Source organism: Leptodactylus fuscus, chromosome 1, assembly GCF_031893055.1.
Source record: "Leptodactylus fuscus isolate aLepFus1 chromosome 1, aLepFus1.hap2, whole genome shotgun sequence".
Taxonomy (NCBI): domain Eukaryota; kingdom Metazoa; phylum Chordata; class Amphibia; order Anura; family Leptodactylidae; genus Leptodactylus; species Leptodactylus fuscus.
This window is the reverse complement of record NC_134265.1, coordinates 134,707,916-134,724,523: the sequence shown is the minus strand read 5'-3', so window position 1 is coordinate 134,724,523 and position 16,608 is coordinate 134,707,916. Positions and strand designations below refer to the sequence as shown.

The 16,608-nt window shown below is 40.4% G+C and overlaps 1 protein-coding gene across 1 annotated transcript in view; it reads left to right on the top strand.

The window, feature by feature from the left end:
- The window catches only part of ZFHX2 (zinc finger homeobox 2), a 64,822-nt gene that overhangs the window by 31,568 nt on the left and 16,646 nt on the right, over positions 1–16,608 (top strand). Inside the window, exons 4-6 of the mRNA XM_075276717.1 lie at positions 2,562–2,766; positions 5,929–6,000; positions 8,465–8,523. Of these exons, the coding sequence (XP_075132818.1) occupies positions 2,562–2,766; positions 5,929–6,000; positions 8,465–8,523 (336 nt within the window). The remainder of the gene's footprint in view (positions 1–2,561; positions 2,767–5,928; positions 6,001–8,464; positions 8,524–16,608) is intronic.

Here is a 16,608-nt window from a genome sequence, read left to right as displayed (position 1 = left end):
GGCTATACTTGGACTGGGCTAAACTTCCCATATCTCAGCTTCCTAGAACCCTTATAAGTGATATACAGAATAAGCAGTGCACGGTAGGCTTGGGATTTAAGGTGTGTTTATAACCTGGATATCCCATCATGGAAATAGTAAATGAGTCATTTCCAACCATTTTTGAAGGACAGGGTTAGCAGACCTGCTTCAATTTGTCTCTTCTGACTGGTATAGCTACACACTTAAAGGGGTATTACCATGTAAATCTTTATTTTAAAATTTGTAGATAATTAAAAGTTAAACATTTTTGCAAATATAAATAATTTAAATATTTTGCAGAGTTTTAAAGATTTTCTCTAAATATCTTGTGGTGACAGTCTGTGGTCTTGATCGGTTGCCAGTGGATACGTCCATGAATGCAGGACCTTTCTAAGGTCACAAAATCAGCCATGATGTCCTTATTGTGGCCGGGATATCTCCTGATACATGTAGTGTCCCTGCCTGATAACCCGGCCACAATAATATATATATATATATATATATATATATATATATATATATATATATATATATATATATATATATATATATTTATAAACTTTATTAGAGAACAGAAAGACAACTAACTATCACTATACTGGGAACAATCAGTGGAACATTTATCTAGTTTCAATAAATTGTGACAACATGGCTATGAAACTGGTATAAAAATACTTTCCGGGTTGCTAAACATTGCACAGATGAGGAGTGTTCTATTATCTGTAGCACACAATAAAACTGTGAGATGGCCCTGTTCATTAGAGCTTACAGTCTAGTATAGCTTTGGTGGTGCAGCCCCCTACAGGCAATTCATGATATTAGTTATAAAGCAGCACCCATATTCCAGTAGTATAGACAAAAACATATATATCATAACCTTTCTTAGATTTTCAGTGCAGCAATCTACTTGTATTGAAAGAAATACTAGTAGGTCAAAGTACACACTAGCTAATAGAACATACTGTTTATAGTATCTGATAAAGTGGGTTAATAATATCACAGTTTTGCAGCATAATATCTGTTAAGAATTACATTGCTTGCACAATGTGATAGTATGGAATGAGTTTCAGTGAAGTTTTTTTTATTGTGAAATACATGGGTGTCACCTGTATTTGGTAGTACTCTACACAATGAACACATTATGGATGTTTTTGTTTTGTTTTTTTGCTACAGACAGTCAAACGTTATGTAAAGATATTAGGGAATAATTATATCAAAAAACAAATCATTGGCCTTGACCATTGGTATCTATACTAGATAATCTCACTTATCCAATTAGGGATACCAAATCAATCAATCAGTCAATCAATCAATCTACAGGATATATACATTATACATACTCTTCAACATTGAAATTACAATACCAAAAAGGGAAAGTATTAGACTTATGGAAAACGCCAGATTAATAGGCTTATTACTGATATGCAAAAGATAAAAAGTGGAAACAAAATATTCTAAATCTCCCAATATAGTTGTGCAGAAATGCACGCACTTACACACCTTGGCATGTCAGCCACATGCAGCCTGGAGTTGTCCTGTTCAAATTCAGGTCCTGGGACATTTTTGAGAAATGGCCATACTACTGGTTCCATGACCAAATCAATGTAACCCTGAGCTGTTACTGTACCTGAAATGTACAACACATTATGCCACCCAACACCATAAGACAGGTGTAACTTCTGAAGGCCTCTTCATGGCATTGCCCACTATTATTGTGTCTGCTGTGCACTATGATAACCTTTGAGAGTGGTGGCGTGAAGTCATTGTAACACCTTAGTTGGACATTTGGTGCATAGTCCTTTGTGGAGACATCACCATCTGATAGTTTGTGCTGACTCTATTTGTCCCCCCTAGTCTCGGGATGTGATGTCCATTTCCACTTGCAGACAGAATTGATCACTATGCACCATTCTGGTTATCAGACAATCCATACATGCAGAGGTTAACCTCCACGCACCTCTTGCTATCAATCCAGTTGGTTGTTCTTTCAACCACCAGGGCACACATCATTAAACAGTGCTGTCATCTAGGCCTAGGCACGTAGAGATCTGCCAAAGTCATGAACCAAAGTCTCTCAGGTCAAGAATTCTCTCCCTCTCGGTTTGTGACACAAGGTGATAATTGGCCTGTCAATGAAAAAGAGACATTGCACAATCAACACTTAATCCAATTTTTGAGGTTTCATGTGGCTAAAAAACTTCAATCTGGCTTTTATGCCCCTCCCACATGTCACAGAGTGGAGCTAGGTCCTTGACGTTTAGATCATTTGCAGAGCTTAGTGACATCTGCTACTTCCTTGATCTGCAGAACCTTATAGGTTGTCCTTCTTGCTTTGCAATTTGAATTTTGAGATTTTTTTATGTATATATTTTAAATCGCCTAAAGCTAGTAATGCTTTATCGATTCAGTGTGAATTACAACCATAATGTAGAAATGCTTTTGTAAATAGTTTTATATTAGTTTTTATATGATATCTCCCACATACTGTATGCTCATAGTGATAAGAGGAATGCTTTCTAATGAATTATTTTCATGTGAAGTTTTTGCAGGCCATTGAAGGTATTGGTGGAAGCGATGTATGTTTTCGTTGTTCACCATGTGACAACACTGTGGGCTCTCGCCTTGGTATGATGTCACATCTACGTTCTGCAAGTCATCATCAAAATCTGACGCAGTGGAGGTTGATGCATGGTGAAGCTGTACTGGAAAGAATTGTAACTGTCTGCAGGAGCCAACAAGAACACAGTAAGCCTTCCTTTTGTTTCGAGAACACAATACAAAGTACCCAGTTTATGCAAATAGTTACTTTCTCTAAAAAAAAAAATCAATTCCAAGTAAGGCTGGGTTCAAATCTGCACCGGAGTCACAACTGGAGACTCTGTCACAGAAACCGCCGAAAATCGGTGGAGAGAAAACCAACTAGTGTCTGAGTGTATCTTCTATTTTAGTGGTCCTGCTCTCCTTTGGACCTGAATGATGGAGACCACAACACTAAGTCAATCTGAAAATGTAAAAAACTGAGGCTTTATATTACGGAGTCACTCTTTATATTGTATGTCTGTAATGTGTGGAATTCTGAATAATGCCTGATCAGGGCAATAGATGGTTTACACATTTTCCCTCATCTGCTTGGAGTTCCTCTCTCTGTCTGAATTAAAAATGTAGATTTATTAATTTCTATTGCAAGTTGATCCTAAAATGCATCTCCGTGTATTTGTATGTCAAACATAAAATTGTAGGGGCCATCATAATGAATCCCATTATGTACAACACTGCAGCCTATGCTCACATTATACAATTAACAGACAATATAATAAGTCAGCCATTGTTTAGGCCATGTTGATTGTCAGACCATAATTTGCAGGGACAGTCCTAGATTGTGAACATGTTCCCGCATCTCTTGTTCTGGACCGAATGTAACATTACCCATTTCTAGCATTCATAGTATTGTCCTATCCAGAGTACCATACGGTATACTGACAAATCAAGTTTTATTTATAGATGCAGTCAAAAGGGAATTGTAATGGGCCCAGGCCTATTTACTGGAAACAGTAAACTGAATTACATGGGATGATGAGCCAACAAGTAGCAATATGGATTATGAGATATATGTGGTTGTTTCAAATGTTCCCTATCCCAATGCTATCCTCTTGAGATTTTTATCCAGCATCTATCTCTTTGTTATGTTTGTTGAGATCCATCTGTTTCTCTTCTGTCTAAGCATTAATCTAGTGTAGCCCACACCTACTGTACGTTACATGTGTCATAGGTTCCTTGTGCTATAACTATATCCCTGTCCAATGGGAAACAGAGCTATTAAAGTGGTTGAGGTGGAAAATTGTCCTTTGCTAAAAAAAACAACCCCCCCAAAAAAAAAACCCGCTATATACTGCATGGCAAATGTATCACCTATACTTTGGGGGCCGCCATTATGTGATTTACTGCTCTGCTGTGTTTACAGCTGTTCAGATATTTACTTTACAGCAGCCACGTAGGCACAGGGAACTGGTATATGGAGATAACTCATTGGGGCAAATTTATTAAGACTATCTAAAAGCAAAACAGACTTAGTTGCCCATAGCAACCAATCACATTACATTTTTCATTTTTATTTTCGGCCCATTGACCTCTACGGAAGAGTGTCTTGAGCATTCAGTGTGACCTATGTAGAGGTCGCTTTCCAGGAAGAGGAAAGGTGAGCTATAGCCACCACCTGTTGTCCATGTTATGTTACCTGACTTTATAGAGGTGTTATGTTAGAAAAAATATCATAAAAAATTAACATAAAAGCTTGATTTAAAACAATAGATCATTTTCTTTAGTCTACATTTATAGTAGCAGAAAAGCTCCTGGCAAATACATGTAATGGATTCCTAGCCCATGATTCATCTGATAGTGTCCTTTTGGCCCCTGTCTGGTTGCTATATATCAGGGTTACAGTCCTTTTTGCTGTATGAAATAGTGCAGCAGATGGCACTATTACCCACAAAAGCATGGTGGTATATGAGTTTTTATCTTTAACATGGAAGCCTATGGGTTACGGGGCCACTAAACGGCACATTATTCCTATACAAGATTTTAGTTGTGAAATCCATTGACTCCTTGAACAGTTACTACAGAATGCAGTGTGAAAAGAGCCTAAGGCCCGGTTCACGTCTGCGTTCTGTTCGGGGAGTCTGCTTGGGCACCCCCCAAACGGAATACCATACGCATTAAAAAGCGGTTAGCAAAGAAACCATACGGACCTTACAGACTAAATAAGGTCCGTGTGTTTTCCGTGCGGTGTCCGAACGAATCACGCACAGAGGAAAATACTGCAAGATTTGTGCGGACACCGCGCGGAAAACGAATTATAGTCTATGGGGTCCATGTGGTTTCTTTGGTAACATCTTTTTAATGCGTATAGGTTTCTGTTCGGACATCCCAAACGGAATACTGAACGCAGATTGGAACCGGGCCTAATATAGCGTTATCCTTCTTTTACTGTAATTCACTGTAATAGGTAGGTAAACAGAGTGCCAATAGTTTATTCTATAGCAGAGGTATTGTTTATTTCATTTAAAAAATTGTCTTCTAGTTTTCTTATGAGTTGTAACCTGAGCTCGTGATGATAGGAGAAGAATATGGATTGTGAGCGAAGCTATATGTATATAAACCATATAAAGATCTGCAAAATGGATGAACCAGTAAAGCCAATTTTTATTAAAACCAGTAGCAAGTGTTATATTGAAGCATGAAGTTTTGCATTACATTTGTGATTTAATACTATTCATTTTGTCTTCTCTGTTCCCTGTCTTTTATGATCTCCTTTTGTGGTTGTGTCTCTCTCGCACAGTATTACTCAGCCCCCTTGCCACCCCTCCTTTTCTCCTGGCTCCAGGCCCATCTCCGGATCAATATTTTATGATTTTGGCGGCGGTTGAATGGTGTTAAAGAACTTTAACACTTTAATTAGCTGAAACAGGAATAAATTCCCCACAACTGTCAATTTTCAGTATAATCGTTTATCTGGTGACACTGCGCCTGTCCTCTCATTTCTCTCTGCCTGCCGCTGTATTCTCTCCTGCATGTTTTAGTGCCTCATCCAGGATCTTGTGCATATTTTCACTTTCTTAGTCAAACAAAGTAGACTGACATCATACATGAATCATTGTGGAACTGAACTTAGAGATCACCTGAAGTGCTTGAATCCTGTACAACACATTTGGTCCCTATTCATTCTAGATAGTCTCCCTGTTTTCACCCTCCTGTAATAGGAAATGTTACATATGTTGACCTCTATCTGCATAACTAATCCTTACTACCTTGTATCCTCAAACCTGAGATCTCCTCTGTTAGTAGTTTTTACTACATTTGGTATACATGGATCCTAAGATAAGTTATATACATTTTATACTGTTATTCTAGGTAAAGCTCCAATGAACCCAGAGATTACATCAATTCCTGACCCAGGGGAGGAAAATGCAGACACATCCCAAGGTGAGACAAGTGATGTGTATATATATACTCAATCCCTTATGTAGAAATCACCTTTTTTTTCTTTTAGTTATGTTTTTAAAGCTTAGGGGCAATCTCTTTGCAAATAAGTAATCTCTCATGTTCATGGTCATGTTTTACCTGCTTAAACAGCTTTGCTTCTTTCACAAATGGTTAAAGGGAGACTACCATTTCCCCCAAGTATATTCAACTGCTACCACTCTCTTATTGAGAAGTGATAAACAGTGACAAGATACCTTTCTTATATATGTCAGATTTGTAAATTTGGCAAAAAAAACAACTTTGAAGTCTTATACACTTGAGGCAGTTGATGCACTGGGGGCGGGCCTTCAGTCCTTGGAGCACTGCTCAAGAAGCATGGGTGATATTATAGCAATGAGAGGATCAACGCTCACTGCATGGGGTGGTGCAGACAGGAGATGGTAGAGGTCTGAGTGAGAAAAGCAGTGCTCTGTGAGCTTTAGGACAGGACATCAACTGCCTCATTTGCATATAACTTCAAAATTGTTTTTCTCCAAATCTATTAAAGTGATACATGTAACAAAGGTGTGTTGTATGTGCTCTGTATCATGATAGTTACCGTTCAATACACTTGGGGGAAGTGTTAGACTCTCTGTAAAGTAAAAAATAATCTCTCCATAACCTCACTGTAATAGTGACTCATGTATTGACTGATAAAAGATGTTCTTTGGAACTCTATAAATAAAGTTTACTGAAAACAGCACTATATGTTGAAAAGCAGTTGTACTGGTAGTTGGGGGGAGTTTAAAAAAATTCATGACCAACACCAAATGTATATGTATTTTAGACACATTTTAAAGGGGCTCTATCATTAGGAAAAGTCATTTTTAACTAAGCACATCCTTGCATAGCCTTTAGAAAGGCTATTTCACACCTACCTTTTGTATGTAAATTGCTTCAGTAGATTTTGAATGAGCCTGTTTTTATGCATATACTAATTAGCCTCCAGCGAGCACTCCAGAAGTCTCAGCAAGCACTCTCTGCTATTCTCTCCTATGTGTGTGTGTGAGCAGGGAGATGAATCATCATCAGTAGCAGCAGCCTGTCCTGTACACACACATAGGAGAGAATAGCAGAGGGTGCACAATGAGACTTCTGGGGTGCACCGAGAGGCTAATTAGCATATGAATAAAAATGGGCTCATTCAAAAACTACTGATTTATGAGGAGGCCTGCCCTCTGCCAGGGCCATGAGCCTGCGCCGAAATCTATGCCAGCTCATGGCCGATTTATATATATATATATTCAGTGATAAAAAAAGGAAAAGTCTCTGCCCATTTTTTTTTTTTACTATTACAGAAAAACATAGTCTGCCACTTTTTTCTGTCTGTAGCCTAAATCTGACTTTCTTTTCAAGAAAGTGACAAGGACGGCATAAGGGTTAGTTCACACGTTGGCCGTCCGCGCGGGTTTTGACACAGAGAGAGACGCGGCGAGCCGCGTCTCTCTCTGGTCAAAACCCGCCTGCCGCGACCATCGCGGTCGCGGCTTTCCCCTCCTGTGTCGGCTCAAATGAATGAGCCGTTACATGAGGGTGCTGCCGCCAGGTGGAAGCCGCGGCCCAGCGCGCCGCGGTTTCCGCCTGCAGATAGGACATGTCGCTTCTTTTCTCCACTAGCAGCAGCCCGCCGCTAGCGGAAAAAAAGAAGCCCGGCGGTCTGCATAGACCACCATTGTAAAGGGGCGAATTTTGAAGCGAAATCCGCTGTCAAAATCCGCCCCTTTGCCCACGTGTGAACGAACCCTAAAAGAGAAAAACACAGCAGCTTTGTCATGCCTTCTATGTCAAATAACTAGTGTAGAAAACATGAAAAAACTTGTCCCATGGACTCTGGTAGACCACCTCAGTTTTGTACACGAAGAGTTACATATAACCTTATGGAGGAACCCTGGATTTCATAAAATGAAAAAAATAAAAAATAAAATTTTTTTAGACTTATTAGTTTCTATGAGGCTTCATGCACATGACTAAGTGTGGAAGTCAAATGCAGGCTGAGTACAGTCTGAGCTCTGATCTGATGCTCCAGTATTTATAGGGAAGGTCCTATTAAATATCGAAACAGAACAGAGCTTCCGAAGAGTCTTGTCTGCACGGTTGGTTGTGTGAATGAGGCCAGACAAATTGGCAGTGTTTATCCAATATTCTTTTCAGTGAACTTTATATATTGCATCTTTCAGAACACTTTTATTCATTAATCTTTCACATCCCTTGCCCTTCAGTGCATTGGCAGTCTATTGTAGTTCTATTTTGACAGCTAATTTTGCCATAAAATAAATCATGCATGCTTTTTTCCTATATAATGATCCAAAGACATTCACCAGTAGAAACATAGAAACAGTGAGCCTCTTACTTTTGCATGTTTAGGACCAGTAACCCTTGTATGTTAGTTGTTTATCCCTTCCTGACCCCTAATCTCCCGATTCAGCTTCTGTACAGGATGAGACATCGAGGGCTGAATGTGAAAAAGCTGTCGAAGGGACTACGGTACGTGTTCTCCAGTTCACTTAGGTGTCACTAAGGATCCTTGTCACAGCTTCTGGAACTGACTGGTTTGGGGCTATGTGATCAGTTGTGCTGATTAATTCATCTATGTTCTATTCATCATGAGTCAATTATATATTTATGAATTCTCTACACAGGTAACTCACTATATATTACAGTATATAGTGCCCCTGGAAAAAAGAAGCGAGGTGCTCATTCTTCAGGCTGAGTCGCCTCACGATTCGGCCTGAAGACATTCCCTCCTCTGGACTAGGCCCATTCATTGGGCCTAATCCAGAGTGGCGTATGCAGCTGGATGTCAGTGCAGTGCACCGGCTTTCAGTCGTGGCTACCCGGTTTTTGGATCAGAACCTGAGGCGGTCTTTGAGGCCTTACCCTCAAAGGCCTTAGTTTAAAGAAAAAAAAATAGTGTGCATATAGTGTCCTCACTTTTAGACTGTAAACCTAAGCCACTAGATTGTCTTTGACCATGGGTGAAAGGGCAATATTTTGTACCTTGGATATATGAATTAGATAGCTGTGTGTGGAATGAGCATTCACCCAAAAGCTATCTTGCCCATACACATGCATACTCAGCATGGCTGAGTAGTGCATGTGCCCTAATTGGCAGTGGCTTATTTCCCTGGGAACAAAATGAAGGGATTGTTGAAATCCAACTGCCCAGTTATTATTTCACCCACATCTTTGTTTGGAGGAGAGCTGGGAAGCTCCCATACACATGAGATGGTTGACTGGGTTATTGGAAATTTACAGGTTTGGCAATACGTATCTAATGTGTATGGGCGACTTTAAATGTGTATTCATTTACAAAAGACTGATCTGTCGAGAAAAAAAATTACACAGATATCACAGTCCCTGTTCAAAGTATTTATAGTTATTTAATGTGCATTACAAATACTCTCTGTACCTTGTATTAATATACTTGTATTAATATACATTAAAAAATATGCATGAATTAGTAATAACATTAAGGCCGGGGCCCCAAAGGGACGTAAACGCCGCGATTTGCCCGTAGCGGAGACGCTGTGGGAAAAATCGCGGCATTTTACAGTGCAAGCAAAGGGGATGGATTCATGTGAATCCCATGCCCACTTTGCGGAAGAAATCGCAGCACGGACACGTTGCGGCTTTGCAAATCGCAGCATGTCAATTATATCTACGGAAATACCGGCGGCTTTCCCATAGATATAATTGTAACAGAAAGTTAAAGGAAAACTCAGCGAACTTTCTGTTGAAAGCGCTGCGGAAAGAACCGCAGTGCGTTCATACTGCGGTTCTTTCCGCAGCGCTTTAGCGCTGCCATTACGGCCTGTGGGGCCTTAGCCTAAAAAGATTTTCTCGGTTCAGAATATTGATGGCCTATCTTCAGTGTAGACAATCAGAATCAGATCAGTGGGGGTCTGTCTGTGTTTAAAGAGACCCCTGTGGCATTCAAGTGAATTGGACAAAGCTGCAATACATTGCACAGCTGCTAATGTAGACTGTGCAATGTAAATATGAGCGACAAAGACTCTTCAAACAGCTGATCAAACCCACCCCCCACTCTAATCTAATATTGGTGCTTTATTCAGTATTGAGAACCCAGAAAACCCCTTTTGAACCAATGACGGGTAAAGTGACTAACAATAATTTTCTTGTGACAATGGTATTTGTCCAGAGGTGACAGATATGGAAGTTTATTTTTTTTAGAAGAAGAAAAGATGGTCAAGCACAACCTTAAAAAGGGTTAAATTCTTATGGCTGGATTACTGGGACAAAGCATGCCCATAATTGCAGGTCTTGTAGGGTGTTTCTAGTATGTCTTGGCTAGCACCCACCTAAAGAGTTTCAAGAAAGGACTAACAGTGAACTGACAACAGCATCTTGGGCACCCATGCCTTCTTCATGTGTGTTGGAGTGCAGGGTAATTTGTCTTGTCAATTACAAAGAATAGCTACTGTTGCAGTCACTTATTGAATATATTAATGCTGGTTATGATGTAAAGATGGCAGAACACAGAGTGCACTGCAGCTTGCTATGTATGGTACCATTTCACTTTTTCAGTTTGATGTGTCCAAACTGATCCCTGTATACTGTCAAAAGCATCTGCCATGGGCACATCAAAACTAAACCATGGAGCAATGGAAAAAGGTGATGTTTTACATCATGTGAATGTGATTCATATACATCACTTACCTGGGCAAGAGAGTTTACCAGGGTGATCTATTGGAATTAGCCAAGCTGGCGGAGGCAGTATGATGCTCCTGACAAAATTCTGCTAGGTATTTATGTGGATGTTCCTTTGACATGCACCAGCTACCTGAACATTGTTACTGACCAACACTATTCTCTAACAGCAGTAGTAGAATAATGCGTCCTGCCACACTGCAAAAATAGTTTAGGAGATATTTGCTAGGAGGATGGCAGACAGTTAAAGTTGTAGACTAAGGGCTTATTCACAAGACCGCTGGAAATGGCCGTGTGACAGACGTTTTTTGTTAATTTTTAACACATTAAATTCAAAGTGTATATTCACAGGGCCATTTTTTATGACACATTTTTCACAGCTGTCAAAAAACACCCAGATATGCACTATCTTTGGCCATGAAAATGAACATAGATAGTGGGTCTATTGACAACCGTGCTATGGCCATTTTAAAAACAGCCATCACATCGCTATTATGCATTGCCATGTGAAGGAGGGATGTCCATGTGTTTGAACGAATTGACATAGGCATTTGCATAAGGCTGCATTCACACTACGTAACGCCAGCGTGTATCACAGCCGTACACGCCGGCGTTACAGCAGGGCTGCCGAACACTTCCCATTCATTTCTATGGGAGCCGGCATGCGAGTGCTCCCTATAGAAATGAATGGGCTGCTTCTTTCACTGCGAGCAGTCCCATTGAAGTGAATGGGAAGTGCCGGCGTATACGGCAAGCTCTGCTCATGCCGAGCCGTATACGCCAGCACTTCCCATTCACTTCAATGGGACTGCTCGCAGTGAAAGAAGCGGCCCATTCATTTCTATGGGGAGCACTCGCATGCCGGCTCCCATAGAAATGAATGGGAAGTGTTCGGCAGCCCTGCTGTAACGCCGGCGTGTACAGCTCTGATACACGCTGGCGTTACGTAGTGTGAATGCCCCCTAAGGCCTTAGTCTCCAAACTCCCAGATCTTAATATGATCCAACATCTGTGGAATGTGCTGGAAAAACAAGTCCCACTTCCCAACTTAGGCCCGGTTCACATCTGCACATGGATTTCCTCTAATCTGCATAAAATGGCGGTTACCTTAAGAAACACGCGCCCCCCATAGACTATAATGGGTTTGTGTGGATTGTGCATCAAAGATGCATAGAGAAAAGTGCTGCTTGCATTTTTCATATGGAGAGGAGAACAGAATGACCCAAACGCAGGTGTGAACCGGGCGTTGTAGGATTTAAGAGCATATGCAGCAAATGTTTTGGAGTCAGATACCACAGGATACAATCAGAGGAGTCGATAAACTTATCAGAAATTTTTTGGCGGCACAATAGAATATTAGTCAGGCTTTTTTTATTCTTATGGCTGATTTGTGTATATAGAGACAATTTAGAAGTTGCTAAAATGAATCCTCTGCAAAATAGCATCTCTTTGGCCCCGTTCACACGTGGCAAGAGGGGGTGGATTTTGGCGCTGAACCCACGTCATAATCCGCCACCTCACAATAGTGGTCTATGTAGACCGCTAGCAAACTACCCTTTCTTCAGGCAGATTCCGCGGCTGATTCAGCCGCGGCATCCGCCTCGTGGCAGCACGCTCCGGGCTAGGCCCATTCATTTGAGCCTACTCTGGAGTGGGAAGCTGCGACTTTCGGAAGCGCGACAGTCGTATTTTGGTCCTATTCTGATGCGGCTTCCCGTGTCAAAATCAGGACCAAAATACACCCCCCTTGCCCTGTGTGGACAAGGTTGATTAGACCAACACGTGGCTAGACCAGATTTAGTGTAACAAATTTTCAATTCGGCCATAATTGATACATAATGGATATCTTATTTGAGAAGGCTCCTAGAGGACAACTTTTTAATTTCTTTTTGAGTGGTCATAGCAGTTTGAATGTACTCACACACATTAAAAAAAAAGTTTTATATAAAATATATATTTTTAACTGTAAATGGAAAACTGAGTACCTGCAAGTATTCTCTCATACTCACACATTTTCTGTTCACGTGCCCTTACAATCTGAAACGATTGCTTTATAGATAGAAAAAACTACATATCTACAGTTTCAGAAGTTGTTTCCGCCCACGAAAAGATTTCTTATATGACTAGAGAGTGTGAAGCCAGTGAAGCAGGCTGTGATCTCAGTGAATGTGTAGTGACTAGTTCCAGCATGCCCATTCTTTACCTCTGTCACATGGTCTGCATTACCCAGGAACAGCAGGAAGTGATCAGACATCTTTCCCAGGGAGGGGGGCGGGCATCTGAGGGTTAAACGCAGGCCCAAGTCTGTAACACCCAGCAGGGGAGGAGATAGGAGGGGGAGAGGATTGTTTACCAGCTAGGCCGAAAGAAGGAAAGAACGAGAAAGAATTAAAAGACAGAAGAAAAAGCAGACAGTAGATAAGTGAGGAGTGCAGGAAGTGCCTTAGGAGTTAGTTTTAGGGAAACTTACATTGTGCTTCATTTCAATCCAGAAGAAATAGTGTGCAACTAGGGCGAGTGAGAAAGTGGGCATGAGGGGTGACAGAGAGATTTGAAGGGTGGTTGAAAGACATTCTCGGAAGAAGGGAAAACTGAAGAGAGAAAGTCATCTTGTAGTGATCTTAGTGGCGAGTACAGCAAGCAACGTGCACAGGAATCAGGCACAAGTGTAACTCGGCTCTGAGAATCACAGGGGCTCCAAAGTGGAAAACAAGGGGATAAGTGACAGTACTAAGGAAAGAACAGAGTGACAGCTACTTGTTGTCCTCAGCTTCTCCCCGATGGAAATGGAAGATGGTTATTTTATACTCAGAACGGTAAGTGCCCTGAACTAAGTGTAGACGGAGGGGTGGGGAGCGTGGGATGGCAGGGATGGTCATCACAAACATATCTGGATACATACTAGGTTATATCCAGCACAAATATTGATAAAACAAGTCTTATGTATTTCATACGGCAGAGTTAACTTTTACAGTACATTTCTACAAGTGTACAGGTGAACTTATTAAAAGCGAGTACGTTCCCAGAATGCAATGCACACCAATAAAATTAGAAGATCGTACAGCTGTTGTGGTGTGATTGTCAGCTGTCATGACAACTGTCGTCTTGTCAGCCATCAGTAACAAAGTGACACTTTTAGATATTTTGAATTTAGTGGGGTAAAAACAAGACCTGAAAACCATGGTATCACAGTTTCCGTAGGCAAGACTGATACCGTTCAGCTTGGTATGTAGATGTTCATAGAGACCACTCCCCTGTGGCACATATACTAGAAGTGGGCAACTGTATACTTCTCCCCCCAAAATAAAAAAGTAAACCTTGCCTTCAACTTTATTAAGATGTGGAGCTGCAAGATCCTGACATATAATAGCCAAAGATGTTCTAAAAGTCACTAAAGTATAGAGACACATCAACAACCATGTCCGATAGTTTATTTCATCTGCCATTTCAGTACTTCTACGCCAAATGCACCAGAGATTATGTGAAGTGAGCACCAAAAGCAGTCATAGTCCTTTCCTAGAACTGTTTCTTCCAAAGAACGAAAGCACAACAAAACTGCAGAGGTTTGTGGTAATAATGCATCTTTATGAACCTGGCGTTACAAAACCTATTGGTTTGAAGATCATTAGCAAAGTAAACTAGGACATAAATAGCTTCCCGGACGACAGAACTCTATTAAACCTCCTACAACCCTGCATATGTATTATAAAAGCTAGCCAGATACATTACTACTTGGTCTGATATATTAAAGTGGATTATATGTAAGAATGGCAGTGTCATATGCAAAAATCAAAGCTTGCATGTCTTCTGCCCACAAGTTCGCTGCCCTGCATGCAAATGAGAAATATATTCATTCCTGGGCACCGGCTGCCAAAGTTATGATAAACAGCAATACGTTTTCTGCAAAAAACAGATGCTTGACTCATATTTGCATGCCAAGCACAGTGGTTTTTTTCTGCTTCCATTATTAAGAATCTACACAAATATGCTCAGATTTTTGTTACAGTTATATAGCACATTTCACAGGGCGTGAGGCCTTACTTGTGTTATATCAAGTTATACAGGGCATCTCAAGCCTTTTCTACTGAGATTAGTATTCCAAATCGTGATGAAACATAGAAGGATCTGTGACACTTGTTCAGTAAATTTTAAAATCAAAGCAATATGCGCACAAGAGCTATGATTAAGAGACCAGGTTGGTCTCGAAACGCGTCAGCCATTATTATGCGTTACTGACAGCGTTTTTTATATTGTTCTGTCCGACCATCTTTCGTATGTGTTTTTTCTATCTACATGGAGTGTTTTTTGTGAATTTTTAAAGAAGAAAATATGAATAAAATCATTGGATTTTAAAATTTACTGAACAAGTGTCGCAGATCCTTCTATGTTTCATCACGATTTGGAATACTAATCTTTTGGATCCTCAGTCCCGGAGGTGTTTCGGATGGTGCACCTTGTTCATCAGGAAAGGGTGAGCGATATTGGACTTTTCTTTTTTTGATATTGAAAATTGCTTTTCTACTGAGGTTGTGCCAGCAAGAACATGGTGACCTAGGCCTCACCAATGATCAAAATCTATGCCAAAATAAAAAAAAAAAAAGAACATTGCTCAACTGAAGTTTCATTTGTGTCCAGAACCCAGAATAACTATAAAATAACCACCAAAGATGTCAATTATTAGATATAGTCACAGAAAGGCTTGGCGGCTTCGGAGATCGCCATATGATAATTCCTATGAAAACTGTCTCGCCATTGCTGAAACACTGCTTTCTAATAATAAGTGAAGGAGGAAATCCTCAGTATAATATTATATAGTTTGTTTACAAGTGGGAGCGATAAGGCAGAAAAGAAGCATGTTCTGTCTATATTCCTTAACTCAAATTTTCACTGATGCCCATCGTAGAAGTCTCTTTGAGCCTTTTTCCTTGGGTCAGCCATTGAGCCTATGTCTACTGCCTGGTTAAAATTGTATTTTTTCCTCGTCACATAGAGACATTATAGCTATTTACAGTAGTCAAAGCGTCGGCGCAGCTACAGCCTAAGAAGTCGTTTTCTGTTGATGAATGATTTGCTAGGATATGCCTGAGAATGAAGGGGCTGCACCTTTGGTTTAGGGCTGCAATCCCATAAAAACAGGGATATTTCTGGCCACCCACTGTGCACGGTACTACAGCATAGCTCCATTCACTTAACTGGGATCATGCTGTACAGCAGACAGCAGGGAGCGCTACCATGCTAAAGCTGCCTTGTACCCCCATTATTCTCAGAATTAGTTGGGTCATAAACATCAGACTACCACTGATCTAAGCAATATGCCATAACTAGATGAGATGGTAATAACTTACATTGAAGGACATAAAAGGTGTGGTTTCACTCTATTAACCATAGCTGGGAGCTGCTCCAAGAGAGGTTCTTCATGGCCACAAAAACATTACATAATATCAAAGTGATATTACAAAGTAATCTGCATTTATTACAGTTATAAGACACAAAGTAACTGCTTGAGTCTTCGCTCCTTTAGTGTCAATTAGATCCTTCAGTCTGGGTGGAATTTCCCTCATATACATGCCAAAGAGTGTGCAAGGCCCTGTACTCAGAGTCTCCTTCAGAACCAGTTACCTTGTAAAGATAAAGATATACTTTCATAAAAGGAATGCTGTCGTTCTGCAATATGGCATGCCACGACTTTTGTCTGTATGATTTGTATCAAACTGGAGACATATAGTTATATCCTGTAACATCTACTGTAGTATATACAGTACATGACCATGTGCATAAGGCCTCGTTTAAGGCCTGAACTGTGACTTCACTAATCCAAAGCATGACAATTGTGGTTTATAAGACATACTTTTTTTTCTTCACCTAAGTTTTAGAGGAGTTGTCTGTTTCTTTTTTATTATG